This window comes from Hyperolius riggenbachi, chromosome 2 (assembly GCF_040937935.1).
Source record: "Hyperolius riggenbachi isolate aHypRig1 chromosome 2, aHypRig1.pri, whole genome shotgun sequence".
In the NCBI taxonomy this organism is placed as follows: domain Eukaryota; kingdom Metazoa; phylum Chordata; class Amphibia; order Anura; family Hyperoliidae; genus Hyperolius; species Hyperolius riggenbachi.
Genome location: NC_090647.1, coordinates 59775028 through 59792852, shown reverse-complemented (window position 1 = coordinate 59792852; position 17825 = coordinate 59775028). Strand labels below are relative to the sequence as shown.

The following is a 17825-nucleotide window of genomic DNA, read 5'->3' as shown; positions in this document are numbered from 1 at the left end:
ACGTGTTTCATGGGTCTAAGCCTGCTTCCTCAGGCCAACAACAGTGCCAATTGTAAAAAGCTGATTGACAAAGGGAGCCTCTCATTTGTCAATCGGCTTGTCGGCTTTTTCGATTTTATTGGTTTTTAATCTAGTTTTATACAAACCAGGGCACCCCTTTCCCCAATTGTACCTTTTGATGGGGATCCATTGTACATAACGTGACGCTTCTCTCTGTTTTTAAAGGATACCTTAGAGCTGTTCAAAATTGAAAAAACGGTGGAAGCAGACATGTGTAGGAGGCTCTCCTCAGGCCCACCCCTCCACCGTTCACCTCCATCCCCCTCCGTTATGTTCTTATGTGTCCCCCCCCCCCCCCCGAACCTACTTCCAGTTCGGTAGGGTCGGTGAGCACTGCACAGACACTGGCTGGCCACACGCGTCCTTAATTGAGCAGCCGGGATCACTCTGCACACTACGTAGTTGTGATGTAGTGTGCAGAGTGCTCTCGGGTCGCTCGATCAAAGACGTGCGTTACCAGCCAGAACCTGTGCAGTGCTCACACACCCTCCCAAACCGGAAGTAGCTGCGGGGAGGGGGGAGAGACGGAAGAGAACTGTTTTTACATTTTAAACAGTGCTAAGGTATCCTTTAATGTAATATGATCGTTACTCGCAGTGCATTTCCTTAGTACTATAACGGCCTTTGAATGTTTTTGTTTCCAGTTGCTTCCAACGACCTTTATTCACATCTCCAGAAAGTGATCAAAGCTTTCCTAATCAATATAGCAGATAACACATTCCTGGTAACTTTGTACGGTAAGCAGCTTTTATTTCCTGTCTTGTCATGTTCTGCAATCTTGTATCCTCCAATAAAGTTGTGTATGATGTTGTGTTATTGGTTTATTTTTGTAGACCGAGTAAGAGAGAAGAGGTATGCAAAAGACATGCTGAAATCGTTAAACTATTTGGATGAACGCATCATAGCTCCTCGCCTGGAGAAACTCACTACTAGCTGCCGATGGAAGAAGCGCTACCAGGTGATTAGAGGATATCAGTTTCAGTAAACCTTAAAGAGAATCTGTACTCTAATATTCTTACACTAAAAAGCATACCATTCTATTCCTTATTTTCTCCTGTGCCCCTCTGTGCTGTTTCTGCCACTCCCTGCTGCAATCCTGGCTTGTAATTAACAGTTTTAGGCAGTGTTTACAAACAAACTATCCAGCTTGTTATAGGCTTACATAAACAGAGTGTGTGAGTCATACAGAGTGTGCAGGGGGCCTGCAGAGGGTGTGTATTGCTTCTATCCAATCACAAGCAGCCCTGCACATTCCACACATTCAAGCCTTAGCCCGACAGGCATGACAGAGGAAAGGAGATAAGATTTATTACAGAGACAGTGCAATTAGGAAAAGCTGCAGTAAGCCAGAGCACATTAGAACAGGCATAGGAACTTATAGGATAGAAGAAATAAGACTGAAAAAATTGTTACAGAGTCTCTTTAAGGGCCGTTAACACTGTAGGCGTTTTTCGTTCTTTTGTTCACATGCAGATAATTTTAAAAATCGCCTACCAAACGCTTGTGCAATGAATGTCTATGAGAATGTTCATATCAGCGCAGGTTGTGCGCTGTTCATTCAGTAAAGCGGTGCGTGGATTTGTGCAGCGATTGCGTTTTTAAGAATAAATACATTGTATTTATTCTTTTGCGGTTCAAAGAGTTCACTTCCCGACTGATGTCAGGAAGTGAAAAAACGCAATCGCTCGGCAAAACCGCTTACAAAAGTGTTTTTTAAAAAAAGCGCGCAGGGAATCGTCGGGAATCAGAGAAAAATAAAAGCCTCAAACGCCCAACGCGATTGGAACGCAATGTGAATGAGGCCTAAAGGACAACAGAATTGAGGGGAATATGGCGGCTACCATATTTATTTCCTTTTAAACAATGCCAGTTGCCTGGCAGCCCTGCTGATTTGTCTGCAGTAGTGTGTCTGAATAGAACCAGAAACAAGCATGCAGCTAATCTTGTCAGATCTGACAATAATGTCAGAAACACCTAATCTGCATCATGCTTGTTCAGGGTCTATGGCTAAAAGTATTAGAGGCAGAGGATCAGCAGGAGAGCCGGGCAACTGGGATTGCTTAAAAGGGAATAAATATGTCAGCCTTCACATACCTCTCCTTACAGTCCTTTAAGTTCATGTCTTGCCTGTATACTGTATATCATCCTATTTCTGAGAGTTTGTGAAAAAAACTTGTTACCATTGCCTAGCTGGATAAAAAAGCTTAGTTAAAGTTAATGTGTTTTTATGCATATCTGTGCTCCCCACCACCCCTACTAACATGTACAGAAATGAAAAAAATCCCTACGGGGCTCTTTGCAGGCTTGAGTACACTGACCACATACCCAAAGCACCTGCATTTTAGTAGGTAATGTTAAGTACTAAAAATAGATTTTTTTGTTTTGTTTTGTTTGCTTGTTTTTTAATAGTAGGTAATACAAAGAAAGCCACGTAACTGTTGTCAAATAAGAAAAAGAATGACGTGTGGCACTTCCCACATTAATCGTGAGTGAATATGCCATACAGCGCTAAATGTATATATATCGCTGGCCCGCTAAGGCCTGGCTATTAACCTCTGGCTGAGTCACAATGACGTGTGCTCCGCAGTAATATCAAGAAAAATACAATCGAATGATGATAAACCAGAAGAAAAGCTGAAGCGTGCACCTTCCGTCAAATGGATTTATTGTCCTCAACAGTGACAGCCAGTACATCAAGGAAACAGCCTATTGTGACACAAAAAATGGCAGCAATTTAAATATTCCCCTTGAAAATTGGTGAATTTTGATTGGCTATTATAGGATCCACCCACTTCCCTGAAAATTAATCTCAGTCACCCAGTGACTATCTGGGCAAAGTTTGAGAACCCTGCCATTAAAAATGTAAGAAGGCCTGCAGTTTATATTTTCCCAGTGAAATTTGTTTTTGACTCTGTCCACTTTTTGTAACCTGGACACACAGTCACTCAATGATCAAGTTTGTGAGCTTTCTGGTCCTTGGCATCATTAAAAACAAATCTGATTAGCTGTTTGTGGCCCCACCCCCTTTTCTGAATTTGAAGCCCAGTGACCCAATGACCAACTGCACCAGGTTTGAGGCTTGTGCCATTAACAGTGCAAGAATGGCAGCAATTTTAATATTCCACTTGAAAATCTTCAGGTGAATATTGATTGGCTTTCCTAGGCTCTACCCACTTTTCTGAATATTAATCCCAGTCACCCAGTGACCAACAGTGTCAAGTTTGAGAACCCTGCCATTAACAGTGAAGAAGGGCTGCAGTTAACATTTTCCCAGGGAAATCTGGCTTTGACTCCACCCAGTTTTTGTAACCTGGACACACAGTCACTCAATTACCAAGTTAGTGAACTTTCGGGTACCTAGCATCGAAATTGTGTGAATGGAAGCAGTTTATCCAGCAAAAAATCTGATTGGCTGTTTATGGCTCCGCCCCTTCAGTGAATTTGAACCCCAGTCACTTAATGACCAACTGTAGCAGGTTGGAAGCCTCTGCCATAAACAGTGTAAGAATGGCAGCAGTTTAAATATTCCCCTTGAAAATCAATAGATGAATTTTGATTGGCTGTTGTAGGTTCCACCCACTTCCCTGAATCTTAAAGGAATACTATTGATTGAAACAACTTTTTTTTTTTAATACTCTATATTAGTGTACACACTACCACTAGTGCTAGGGGCACTTTATTTATTCACCCAGGTCTCTCTCTCGCTATCCCTGCTTAAAAATTCATTTCTCACACAGCTCATAGTAGTTTGGGTCACCCTGAGCTGCTTGGTTACTCTGTCACACAGCTCACAAATATATTTCACTGTGTCACTCACAGCATGCAGGAGACATAAGGAGAAACAGGCTGATCTGAGGCTGTAATATTGCTGGAATATAACTAGCTATAACAGTAGTCTGTGTTTACACTCAGACTGGCTGCCTGCTTGAGGTGATTCACTCCAGGCTGCATCCACTTTACAAGCTGCTGAGAGGGGCAGACCACTGTCTACAATTAGCATTATTAGTATCTTTATCAGTCAAGAGAAGCAAAGATAATAAACACACATTGCTAGAATCTTTAACCCCTTACCACCATATCAACAAGATTCTTTCAGCAAGGTGATAATTAAACTATAAACTGAGGAGTTGATAGCAACTCCCCTGTGCAGAGATATGGTCTAGCCCTCTGGGAGCTCAGTATTAGATACATTTTGTATCCAACACTGACTCCAAAACTGATGGAGGATTTTACAGCTGAGAGGAACAGCTGTGTGAGGAATCAAATTGCTCCTAGTACTTGTCCTAATGTGTGCTACAACATACAGCATTTCAAAATAAATGCATACATCGATAGTATTCCTTTAATCACATTCACCCAGTGACCAAGTGTGGCAAGTTTGAGAACCCTGCGATTACCAGTCTAAAAATGGCTGCAGTTTACATTTTCCCATTAAAAATGAGTGGCTGAAATTTGATTGACTGTTTTATGCTCCGCCCACTTTTCCTGGATTACATTTTTTCCATTGACATGAATGGGTGAAATCTGATTTGCTGTTTGTAGCTCCGCCCAGGTGTGTGTGTGTGTGTGTGTGGGGGGGGGGGGGCACGAGACCCCCTGAACATATCATCCCAGGTAGTAAGGGATCTGCATACCAAGTTTTGTTGAAATCGATCAAGCCGTTTTCGAGTGATCGCGGCACATACACACACACACATCCAATTTTATATATATATATATATATAGATAGATAACAGTGGTCTGTGCTAATGCTAGGTATACCCGTTACGTTTTTCTGTTTGATACATGCGTTCGATTGATAAATTCCATCATGTCCGATATCACTCTCGATCGTTTTACCACTCGATTTCTCATAGAAGTGAATGGAAAAAGATAAGTGGATCGAGCAGGAAAATACGTATCGTGTGTACCCAGTATAACCGTTACCAAGTCATGGAGACTTGGAACCTGAAGTGAGGGGTATATGGAGCGTACGAGAGATATCGGCGCAGGAGACTTGGGCGCAGGATGCAGCCGGTATATGGCTGATCCTGCTGCCGCACAAGTCCCGGCCGTGTTAAATACTATTCCCCCTCCAGGCCGCCATGGATAGTGGGGAATAAAAGAATTCGGCTTCCAGCTATTGCTGGAAGCTGAATTATTGTGTTTTAAAAGTAACTTCAGCACCGCCTTCTGACGGCGCCGAAGTTACTCCATGTGCGCTGCTATAGCCGTAGTTCCTATTACGGCCTATGTTGGCGCCGGCTGCGCCCAAATCTCCTGCGTTGCGCCCAAATCTCCTGCGCTGATTTCAGCGTGTTCGTATATGGAGGCTGCCATATTTATTTACTTTTGAACACGATCATTTACCTGGCTGTCCTGCTGATCCTCTGTTTCATTTTAGCCATAGACCCTGAACAAGCATGCAGATTGGATATTTATGACAAAAATCTGCCAAAATTAGCTGCAAGCTTGTTTGAGATGTGTCATTCAGAAACTACTGATGCCCGAATGATCAGCAGAATAGCCAGGCAATTGGTATTGATTAAAAGGAAATAAATATGGCAGCCTCTATATCCCTCTTGCTCCAGGTTCCCCTCATACCCCTTTTACACTTAGGTGTTAAAGAGAATCTGTAACGTCAAAACGTTCCCTGGGGGTACTCACCTCGGGTGGGGGAAGCCTCCGGATCCTAATGAGGCTTCCCACGCCGTCCTCCGTCCCTCAGGGTTCTCGCTGCAGCCCTCCATGCAAGATGACGTCAATATTTACCTTCCCGGCTCATGCGCAGGCGCTCTGACGGCTGTCGGCTCCGAAGTAGGCGGAAATACCTGATCACCGTCGGGTCTGCTCTACTGCGCAGGCGCAAGTCTCCGGCACCTGCGCAGTAGAGCGGACCCGACTGAGATCGGGTATTTCCGTCTACTTCAGAGCCGAAAGCAGCCACAGCGCCCCCGCTGGAGCCTGCAAAGGTAAATATTGAATTTACAGTCAGGTCTGTCGCCGGCTGTTCGGAGGGCTGCAGCGAGACCCCCGTGGGACAGAGGACGGCGTGGGAAGCCTCATTAGAATCCGGAGGCTTCCCCCACCCGAGGTGAGTACCCCCCAGGGGAGGTTTTTGATGTTACAGAGTCTCTTTAAGTTGGCCTTAAAGGACCACTGTCGCGAAAATTGTAAAATTTGAAGTGAACCAGAGACAATGCACCTTCATGTATTTTATCATGTATATCAGTGGGAACATTAGAGTAAACACCTACCCTGATCTCTGCTTCATCTTTCACTGCTCAGCCTGCTTCTAATAAGCCCTGATAAAATCCCCGACTGGCTTTGTTCAGGAATCATAATAGTTGAGTCTGTGTTCTCTGATGTCTTTTCAAGCCCAAGCCTGCCCCCTTCTGACTCTGCTATAATGACTCAGCTATAATGATTCCTGAGCAAAGCCAGACTGAATGCTCAGTTGGGGATTTTATCAGGGCTGATTACAAGCAGGCTAAGAAGTGAAGAATGAAACAGAGAGCAGGGTAGTTGTTTTCTCTAATGTTCCCACTGATATATATGGTTAAATACATGAAGATGCTTCATCTCTGGTTCACTTGAAAATACATGTAAACACATCTGTAAGCTTGCATTTTGTCCTTGCAGGAGAGGGTAGACTGCTACCCACAGATTCTGGTGAGGAGGATAAAGGCTGAAGAGCAGAGCTGTGATGCCTGTGAGTTATTTCGCTACTGCAGTTTCACCGTGACTCTGTCTGGATTGGCCTACGACATTGAAACGCTGGAAAATGATAACTTCCTCCCCGAAGATAAACAGGTGAAGTGTTTAGTACTGGAATCTATCTGTGCTGTTCTGAATGTTGTTTTATGGAGACTGAAGTCTGGACACTGGTGTCATCTTAAGCCCAACTAGACCCCAGAATTTAAAAAGCCTAAATTCTAATAGCCACCCAGCAAATCCAGTGAATATATTAAAAAACAAACAAACAAAAAAAAACGCTGGACGGAATACCTTTTTTGTAGACCAAATGTACTTGGCAGTGCAGTAAATCAGCTTCCTCTCCTCTCTGGATGCAGAATATTTTTTTTTGTCATGCGTAGCATTCACCCTAGGCCACTGCTTATGTTGCCTTTGTAGAAATTCAATATTATTATTGATTTATAAAGCAGGATCATATTCTGTGGCGCTTTACAGAGTAAGGAAAAACATTATGTACATTCTGTACATTATAATACACAAAATAAGACACAACATATAGACACTGGTATATATTACACAATTGGTAGACATCGTAATTACAGTGACAAATGTAACACGATGAACAAAATGTATAGCAAATTCTAGGACACAAAAGGGTGAGAGAGCCCTGCTCTTGTGAGCTAACAATCTAAAGGACGAGGTGTCGTAATATACAATATTTATAGCAGAGGCAGTGTGTTTTTGTTTATATTTAGTAAGGAGTACAGCTTGGCCAGAGGTTGAAGGAGAAATGGCTCCCGGCGGTCACGCCGCTCTGTCCCCACCGCAGGCTGCTCTCTCTGCCGTCGCTATGACGGCAGAGCGCTGTGCGTCGGTCAGGAGCCGCTTCCATTGGCTCCTGACCCTGTCACTCAATGTAAGCCAATGGGAACGGCTTACAGGAATGACAGGGCCAGGAGCCAATGAAAACGGCTCCTGCCCGGCTCACAGTGCTCTGCCGTCATAGAGGTGGCAGGGCAGCACATTGCGGCGGGGACGGGCGGGGGCGCGCGGTGAATGGGACGTAGAGTTTACGTCCGGCCAGAACCGCAGCGCCACCCGTCCGCCGTAGATTTAAACTGCGTCGGTCCGCAAGTAGTTAAAGAATGTAAAGGTTGGAGAGTGATGGATGTGTTTTGGAAGGGGATTTCAGAAGAGGGATGAGGCACCTGAGAAATGTTGTATATGTGAATGTAGGGAGGTGATTCTAGAGGAAGACAGAAGAAGGTTGTGTGCAGATCTGAGATTGCGGTTAGAGTGGTACCTGGAAACTAGTGAGGAGATGTACGGGGGAGAGAGATTGTGGAGAGCTTTGTAGGTTAGAGTTTAAGCCCCATCTACACCATGGGACATTGCAGCGATCCGGCGGCTCGATAAGCCGCCGGATCGCCTCTTCCGCGTGCCCGCTGCGTCCCCGCTCGCCGCGTGTGCGCCGCATTCGATTACCCGCTCGTCCCCGCCGGCGCCGCTTATCTCCCGCACGATTCCCTGCCATTGTCCCCTCGCGGGGATCGAGCAGGGAATCGGCGGTGCGGAGATCCGTCCTGTCGGATCTTATCAATCGAGCCGCATCAGCGGCTCGATTGATAAGGAGCATCGCGGCCGCATCTACTCGTGCGGCTTTAGAGTTTGAACTGGATCCTCTGGTTAATTGGCAGCCAATGAAGACCTTGACAGAGAGGAGGAGTGAGATCCGTCCCTGGCAAGAAATCCATGGTCCTAGCATTAGCTTTTTTTTTTTGTTGGCCGCTACATATCTGACGTGTGCTGCACTTTCTGGAAGCAATTTTAAAAATCTAGGCATACATGAGTCTGTTATGGCCGGATATGCCAAGCCAATAAGTCAGATAGTGATAACTTCCTGCATCATATTGCAAAATCAATATCAATAGATTTTAGCAGAGATCTATCGCGCATCAACCAAACTGCAAGCATTGTACTGCTCGGTGTAGCCATCCGTCCCTCGCTGCTTCTCCCCACCCCCTAGCATGGAGATTTTCCAGCGCTAGTCTGGTTTATGGGACCCAGCAGGAAACCTCTTAGGGAACAGTGCTCTAATCACAGCACCATCTACAGCAAAAAGCGTTGTGATTGCGTTGTGATAGTTTATTGCAAGCTATCTGAAATTGAGCAGTTTGATAGGGTGCCATCCACCCAATCACATTAGCAGAATTTCCCTTTGAGGTTTCCTGCTAGGTCCCCTAAACTAGACTAATGCCAATTTTCCAACATGTTTGATCACACTTTCAATTAAACTACCCTAAATTGATCAAACGTGACTTTTTTCTTGGAGTCAATAAATGTCCGGCAGGTTTTATCAAAACGGTCATATGGGCCAGACAAATCGATATGTGTATTGCTAGCATAACTTTACTTTAATAGGGTGTATAACTAATACAAATTCAATACACACCCTATTTATATTGTTAAAAGGGATACAACTCTGACATAACATTCAATGAAAATGAGTTTTCCTACTTTTTATTACTCATACAGTTATCATATTTGCTTTGTGCACAAGTAATATTGTCTGTTTGCAATTTACAAGTTCTACAAAGTACAGTTTATCTACTTTGAAAGATGCCATTGCATTTTATTGCATAGCTGCTGTATTTGTATATTAAAATCTATCTAGTGATCACTTCTCACGGCACACATACTAGAAGCAGAGAGCGCTCAGTTTCTGCACTTTGCTAAGGTTTACTAAGTGTATCTGACAAAAAAATGTAAACAAAAGATAATGTTCTCACCTCTTTGGATGAGGCCAGAAGCTTTCCACTGAAGTGCTGTGTTTAACTGTATAAATGCGGTTCTGCTACATTTTTTTTGTAATAGTAGATTTTATGCTGTAAATTATCTTTTAGAACAAAGAGAAAATGCTGAGTTTCATATCACTCTTACTCACTCTTACTGCAGAGCACAGAGCACCCCACAGGTACGGTACTCTCCTAACGCAACCCATCTTTATGTTCTTTCAGTATTTGGTGGTTGGCAGCACGTGTGCCGCTCGGACCAAAGTGTATCACCGAATAAAGCATTATAAATACCAGCTGTACCACCGCTGCATTCCGTACCTGACAGAGAGCAAGGATCTCACCGCCAAAGAAATGGTGGCGATGGCTCTGACTAAGATGGAGGAAGAAGAGTTCATTAAGGAGGTAAGATACTTCAAGCATGTCTCCATGTTCATTAAAAATTACATTATGTATTGCCTTGATACTCAAATCGTTTTGTTATTTAAAGTAAATGTGAAGCAGGAAAAAGGATTTCACAGAGCTTTCCCGTTCCTCGCTCAGCCTCCTTATGTTATCACTGTCCCCCCAATGAATTTGCCTGCCTTCAGGACTTCTCAGCAATCTTCAGAATTACTTGCATCCCTGTGTACTTTCAAAGTACGTGATAGTCATGGAGACGGGGGATTGGTGGCAGGGGACAGAAGTCCCCTGAGCCAATCCATCCTTGTCCAGTGAGAATGATCACTGTTTTCGCTCTGTCTCTCCCCGATTCCCCCCATCTCCTCTTTGACTGTAATTAGAGCAGGACTACAAAAAATGGCTGCAATTAAATACAAATGCGGACATTGATGGCCATTTTCTTGTAGCTCTGCTCGAACTACAGTCAGAGCAGAGGGGGGGGGGGGGGGGAGAAGGGGTGATGCCAGTGCTGGAAAGAGTGGAGCTGGTGAGTCAGCCACCAGCACATACTGAGGGCTCCTACACATGACTACCTGTACTTGAGGCGCCTAAGCCTGGCTACCTATAGGGTCTTCCTCCTACACCTGACTTCCTATCCTGGGAGCACTTATGCTTGGATACCTATACACACCTACACCTGACTTCCTATACTGACGGCACCTATGCTTGGCTACCTATATTGATGTCCCTACACCTGACTTCCTATACTGGGAGCACATAAGCTTGCTACCTACCTATACTAATGCACTTACACCTGACTTCCTATACTTGGGGCACCTATGCTCTGCTACCTATACTGATGCACCTACACCTGACTTCCTTTACTGGAGGCACCTATGCCTGCTACTTATACTGATGCACCTACACCTGACTTCCTATACTGGGGGCACCTGTGCTTGGCTACCTAAACTGATGCACCTACACCTGACTTCCTATACTGGCGACACCTATGCCTGGCTACCTACACTGAGGGCAACTACACCTGTGATGTGTCACAGAGATTTGAGCGTTTGGCATGATTTGTCACGACTTCAAAAAGGTTGGGAACCACTGTACTAGCGATATATTTTGAACGTTACAATAACTGGGGAAAATGGGCAAATTAAATGTGTCTGTGTTTTATCCACAGTAGCACATTTTATTTTAAAACTATAATGGTTAAAAACTGAGAAATAATGCATTTTCATTTTTTTTTTCTTATTATTACCTCTAAAATACAGTTAGAATAAAATAATTATTAGCAAAACGTTCCACCCAAAGAAAGCCGAATTGGTGGCGAAGAAAACAAGGTATTTTGTTGTGATGAGTAGTGATACATTTATTGGGGAATAAAAGGGAAGAGCGCTGAAATGTGAACATTCCTCTCCTCCATAAGGTGAAATAGTTAACCACCTTGAAATAGTTAACCACCTTGGCGGTAATGACAAGCTCAGCTCGTCCATTACCGCAGCGGTGGATTGCTCGGCCCCTGGAAGGTGTTTTTGCACCAAATTTTCGGAGGGGCTCAAGCTAGCACTTGGCTACCTACATCACCCCTCCGATCGCCACCGGCCTGCTCTGATCCCCCCAAACGCCCCCCCCCCCCCCCCGGAGCCGGCGTTGCCTCTCCATAGCCTCCAGGGATCGCTATGGCGGCGGCGAGAGTCATGTCCGATCGTCGCCATAGCAACGCCTGAAGCTATGGCGGAAGTCTCGGCCATCGCGGGATCTCGGCCAGGTAAATCTCGCGGAGGGGGGGACACAGTGGCGGAGGACTTGGGGGGGGGGGGGAGAATGTAGCTAGCCTAGTGCTAGCTACACTAAAAAAATAACCTTTTTTTTTTTTAAAAAAGCCACCCATAATTGTAACGCCAGGGTGGTTAAAGGAAACATGAGGTGAAAATAAACTGATTAAGGAGCTCCTGTTTTAGAAATCTCATCTCAGGATGAGGTGTATGGTACTCAGGGCTCTATTGTAGTTGCAGTCATGTTGATGTTGACAAAGGCTCATCATCCTCTGATTTGTCATTCTGCAGGAAGTCCGTTATCTTGAAAGGATTGTGAATGAAGCCGATACCTTCCGGGAAGAAGATGCAGAGTCGCTTATTTCTTAAATTCATGTTTGAAGTTCAGGATTTATAATGACTCTTTAGACAGAAAAGCCAGCGAATAATTTGTTTTAGCCGTGAATTTTAAATAGGAAATGATCTTACATTCCAACTTTAATTTGGTCTCCCATGATGCCTTGCTTCCCTCGTCCTTTTGGATTTTTTCACATGGTGTGGAGGGTGGGCTGGACTATGCCCACCACATGCAAACTCCTGTGATGTCACTGTAGCTTCTGTATTACATCACCCACTGTGCCTGACTGCAATCTTGCTCCTGTGAGGAGGTGGGCATGGTTTTAATGTCACTGTAGCTTCTGTATTACATCACCCATCATTCCTGGCTGCAATCTTCCTCCTGTGAGGAAGTGGGCGTGGCTTTGACAGGGGCCATTGCTTTGCATATGGGTGTACAGTACCTGCAGGATGAATGCAAAGCTATGCAGGTGAAGGCTATATTTCACTGGACCGTTTTGCCAGTGTAGAGTAGATGAACTTACCTTTGCATTAATAGAGGGTGTGTCTACTTTTCCTTCATTATGTCATCATCCTAGATCCTATTAGATGCACCCAGAAGAAGGATCGGTGACACCCGTTGCTGATAACAGAGAGACTGAAAGTGGTGTCACACTTGTTAGCCGGTATACAGCTGTTACCTGGATATCAATAATGATTTTTTTTAATGATTTTAAGGATAAAGGGACATACTAATTGAACATTTTTAGGGTGATTAACTTCACCATAATACTGCTAATAATATCTCTAACAAAAGAAATTCTGAACTTCAGCTTTAAAGGATAACTGTAGGGGATCTGCGGGGATTATTCCACTGTTGCATCATTCCACAGAAGTGAGTTATGTATAATTGCTGTTTCAACAATGATCCCCTGTTCTTACAGCCACAGAAATGCTCTGATTACTGTATTATGGATTGTGCAGCACCCTTTGGCTGCACCGTGTTGACTGCGGACTAAAAACGGACTTGGTTATGGGGTTAAATCCAAGGTAATATTACTACAGTGCATTGATTCCACTAAGCACACCCAAGATGGCTGCTTTTCTATTAAGCTGTTCCACATCTTTTCTCAGATTTTCTCAGTTTTAAGTGATATAGTATAGAACATAGAGTAAATCCACAGTAATTTTGTGACCGATGTTATAGGAGATGCCTTATTCCCTTCCCCTTGTATTCCGTTGTACATTACTGCGATTTTACCACCTTCTCTAGTCACCCCTCAATTTCTCATCATTTCTTTCCTTCCTGCTGAGTCATGCTGTCTTCTCTGAAATCACACACAGGAAGGCAGCATGAGGGGGCGGAGTCATGAGCTGCACAATTGCTCCAGTAGTCAGACGTTTCCTGTGGTTGCTTCACATGGTGGAAAGATAATCCTGGTAAAAAACAACAACAAAAATAAAAAAAAAACAATTAAGATTTCAATACCTACTTGTATTCGAGAAAATAACTGGCTATTATCTTTTTTTTTTTTTTTTTTTTCTGCCAGCCTGTGATCTATTAGAAAACAGAGTAGTGTATAAATATCCCTTTGACTCCTTAAAGGACATCCGAGGTGAAACTAAACTGATGAGAAAAACAATTAAAGCTGTCGTCCTAGAAATTACTTTTTTTTTAAGATATCCCACAGTTATATTTTATATTTAAATCTAGTTTTTAAGTTTTTGCTGTTTCACTGTCTCTGCTCAATTAAACCTTCATTGCAGTATGTCAAAGCTCAAATCTATGAATTATTAACCCTTTTGATCTCTTCCCTGCTCTCAGAAGCCATTTACTGACAGGAAAGCGTTTTACAGCTGTAATTACTTATCAGTGAGGGTTATGCTAGAGTCTGACCCAGTCCGACCCGGTCCCAACCCTGACAGAAACTGTCACTTGCATACTTGATGTTTAACTCTTTCAGGCATAGAAATAAAAAAAAACAAACACTGCATAGTTATTTGTGTCCTTGGCACTGTACACACATGTCTATCTCATCATGTCACATGTCACCTCGGTTGTCCTTTAACAACCTTGTAAATAATGCTCATCCATTTTATACGCAGACTTTATTAATCTGTCTTACAATTTTATGCACTGATACATAGGAAGCATTTTATATGTGTAAAGCTTATATGTAAAAAATATTCCCCTGTACAATTGTTTATGTAGTCAAAGTATTCTAACAAACTGTATAACCTCATACCTCATACCTGAGATTATTCTGGTGTTTTGAAAGCTGCCTTGCGTGGCTGTTAGTGAGATGAGCGTGAGATCTGTTTCGCTAAAATGGAAATTGTCTCAGCGCATGCTTGGGCATAGAGGCTCCGCAGAGGGGGTCAGCTCACCTAGGGTGCTGCTCCTCACAGATGTGCTCCACGCCTCTCTCCATATTCCCCACACTTCTGCCTTCTAAATCAGTGCTTTCCATCTGAAGGGGGAAGTGTGGGGTAGGTGGAGCGCAGCGGCGGCAGCTTAGGTTAGTTAACCCCCTCTTTGCGACCTGCTTTCTGTGAAATTGATCCTGCTCATCCTAGTGATTACTACCAACTGCATAAGCACATACTCAGCATCTCCACAGATGTATAGGCTCCTCCCTCCCTGTGAAAAGAATGTCTTTGTAGTGGACTCCAGGTTTGAAGGGATGCAGAAAGGGCTTGATTTACTAAGGTGGGCTGCTACAGCAACACAGCTTAAAGTGAACCTCCGGACTAAAAATCTACTCAGCAGAACTGAAAAGGCTTGGTGTTTCTTTAACAGTTTCACAGCATCAGAACTTTGTTTTTCTTACCAAAGCATCATTTTTAGCTGCATTTTTAGCTAAGCTCCACCCCATCAAAGAAAACTGCATTGGCTTTTTTTTCCTGATGCTGTGCAAAGCATGATGGGATTTCCTATGTTGTTATTCACGTTGCCTAGCAACTGGGAGGGGTGCTCAGCACACAGGACAGTTGGAACTGTGTCTCATGCTCCCTGTCACCTCCTTTCAACCAAAAAGATGGCTGCCCTCATGAAATCAAGCATTTGCCTGTTCTTACCCACAGGGTGGGTAAGAGATTATATTACCTCTCTATTTTAATTAACATAACTAATGTAACTTAATGACAGTATGTTTGTTTAGGCTGAAGTTCCACTTTAATGAGTGCAGAGAGTGTTATAATGGCCGGTGCACACTATGCAGCCATATTGTGTGCAGTGAAATTACATTGTGCTTTTATATTGTAAAGGGCGCTTCGTTTACACTTAACGAGCGCTCTACTGAACGCGTGAGATTCATTAATCTAATTCTCGTACTCTGAAGCTACTAGACCCGGCGGGCTCCGGGTGGGTTCAGTGGCGTGCTCGTTAAGCGTAACGAAGCGCCCTTTACACTTTCTGAGCCGAGCCTAATTTCTCTGCGCACGCTATGGCTGCATAGCATGCGCAGGGGATTATAACACTCTCTGCTCTCACTTACAGCGCTACAGCAGCGCAGCTTTGTGAATCAAGCCCATAGTATTTTACCTCTTGCTTTGTGCAGATTTTGAACCAATAGGACAGACAGAGAGAGGAGAATTCTGGGTATCTTTAAAATAAACATGTAATTTGAAAAAAACCAAAAGTCTGATACTTACCTTGGTAGAGTGAAGCATTCCTCATCCTCCTCCAGGCTAACGATGCAGCATTGAACATTGTGGACATTTGCAGTTACCTTGGTAGAGTGAAGCATTCCTCATCCTCCTCCAGGCTAACGATGCAGCATTGGACATTGTGGACATTTTGCAGTTATGCATCAGGCAGTAAACGAGGGCAGCTGCACTGTGCAGTAACACAGAGTTGCTCGGGCTTGTCAGAAAAAGCAGAGCCCGATCAGCTACTGCGCAGGCGAGCGGCGTCCTGCACAGTGCGGGCACTCCTCGTTCACGGACGGAAGCGTGGCCATGTGCTCTCTTCTGCAAGGCTCTTCTTGAGGAGTTTCGGGGATCCCAACACTGGATCGGTGGAGGGGACGGCATTATCCACAGGCTTCCCTCTATAAGGTCAGAATCCATTTGGGCACTTTTTTCCCTTCAGGTTTATTTTTAAGGGAACCCGAGGTCAGGGCTGTGGAGTCGTACAAAAATACTCCAACTCCTCAATTTTATGAAACCTCCAACTCTGCCTCCAGGTACCGAAAATGGCTCTGACTCCTCAACTCCGACTCCTTAGTCTTATACTTACCAGGGCTGTGGATTTGGTACCAAAATCATCCAACTCCTCAGTTTATGAAACCTCCGACTCCAGGTACTCAACACTGCTCCGACTCTGACTCCACAGCCCTGCCCGAGGTGAGATGGATATGGAGGCTGACATGTTTGTTTCCCTTTAAATAATGCATATTGCCTGACTGTCCTGTTGATCTTCTGCTTCTAATACTTTACAGGGACTCAGAGATGTCAGCTATTAAAGATTTTCTGTGGAATATTTAAACTTACTCCTAATTGGAGGGGGTGTAACAGGCTGCGAACCATCTCACAGGAAGAAACTAAGTGGATATTCAATCTCGGCACATTGGTGCCTGGAGGTTTGAATATCTGTTTACGGGGTTTAGATAGTGGGGTGCAATGGGGGATGATCTAACGCTTTAAGTAATAGTGGGTTAGATGTATGTACTTGTATGTGATATGATGTAAATGGAGTTTCCCGCGATGTCATTGGGCCCCAGCTCATAAAGGTAGGGATTGGACTAGGTAAAAATAATTATGATGAAACTTTTTTCCTTTTATTTATGTATTTCAATTGTATCCATGGGGTGCACTTCCACTCTTGCAACAGTATAGTGTGGCCTTGCGGAACAGGGGATGATGGCAGTAAAGCTCTTCCCCTTTAAGACACTGTCCCCTGTCTGTAACGTGCAGTCGTAACACAGGGCTGATAAATGAGGCCTGGAATGCAGATGATACGCAGGCCGGACAAATGTCCGGCTTGGGTGGAGACTGCAGGCATCCGTCGCCATGACGTGGGGCGTGGGAGAGATGGAGCGCAACGGTTACACGCAGGCGCAGCACCGAACTGGATGCTGAACGCTGATAGGTCAGCAGTGGATATCCGGCGCCTGCGTGAGAAGGACTGGGAGTGCGCGCACGCCATGTGCGGTGCTGGCAAGTGGAGGGCGGTCTGCAAGCACTGTGCTTCACTAGTGGGCGATCACATATTGAGGGGATGGGTAATGGGAGGGAGCCCCAGGAACGTATATAGCTTTGTAGCAACCCGTGTCCCCCTAGCCTCTGATGAGTCAATGATGACGAAACATGTAAGGCGGGGTTAGACACGGAAGTAACATAGCTACAAACACGTGGAGTACCCGAGCGGCGTCCGGAACTGTGAGGGAAGTGGAGGTGTACGCCATCCCAATAGCAGCAGAGGGACTACAGGTGCCAGCCGGGGCCCAACAAAGCGGGGGAGAGCCCGTGCCTAAATCACTGTGCTGATACCAAAAGAAGGAAATCTGTGAGTGTATTTTTATGTTTTTTACAATAAATGTCGCTGGTTTTACACTATGTGAGGCGTTTATTTTGAGTTCTACTCTATGGGAAGTTGAAAACCATACTGCAAGGACAAAGAACACCAGGTACCCAGGGACGGCTTTATCATCAGTTCGGTGTGGTGGGGGACGGCCCGAAGTGTCCCAAGGTGCTGCTAGACCTAATAGGGGGTCTTAAAAGTTGGTGAGTGTCCGTTCACCTGGGTGCTGGTGGAGGTGATAGGAAGAATACAAGCTGTGAATAACAAGGTCCTTGGCAGAAGTGGACTCATTAG

The 17825-nt window shown here is 44.5% G+C and overlaps 1 protein-coding gene across 2 annotated transcripts in view; it reads left to right on the top strand.

Annotated features, from left to right (window-relative positions):
• The window catches only part of CCDC82 (coiled-coil domain containing 82), a 35754-nt gene extending 18207 nt beyond the window's left edge, over positions 1-17547 (top strand). For both annotated transcript variants that reach the window (XM_068266842.1, XM_068266843.1), the window contains exons 4-8: positions 705-797; positions 894-1018; positions 6682-6852; positions 9753-9932; positions 11984-17547. In XM_068266842.1, the coding sequence (XP_068122943.1) occupies positions 705-797; positions 894-1018; positions 6682-6852; positions 9753-9932; positions 11984-12061 (647 nt within the window). In that variant the 3' untranslated portion in view covers positions 12062-17547. The remainder of the gene's footprint in view (positions 1-704; positions 798-893; positions 1019-6681; positions 6853-9752; positions 9933-11983) is intronic.
• The last annotated feature ends 278 nt before the right edge of the window (positions 17548-17825 follow it).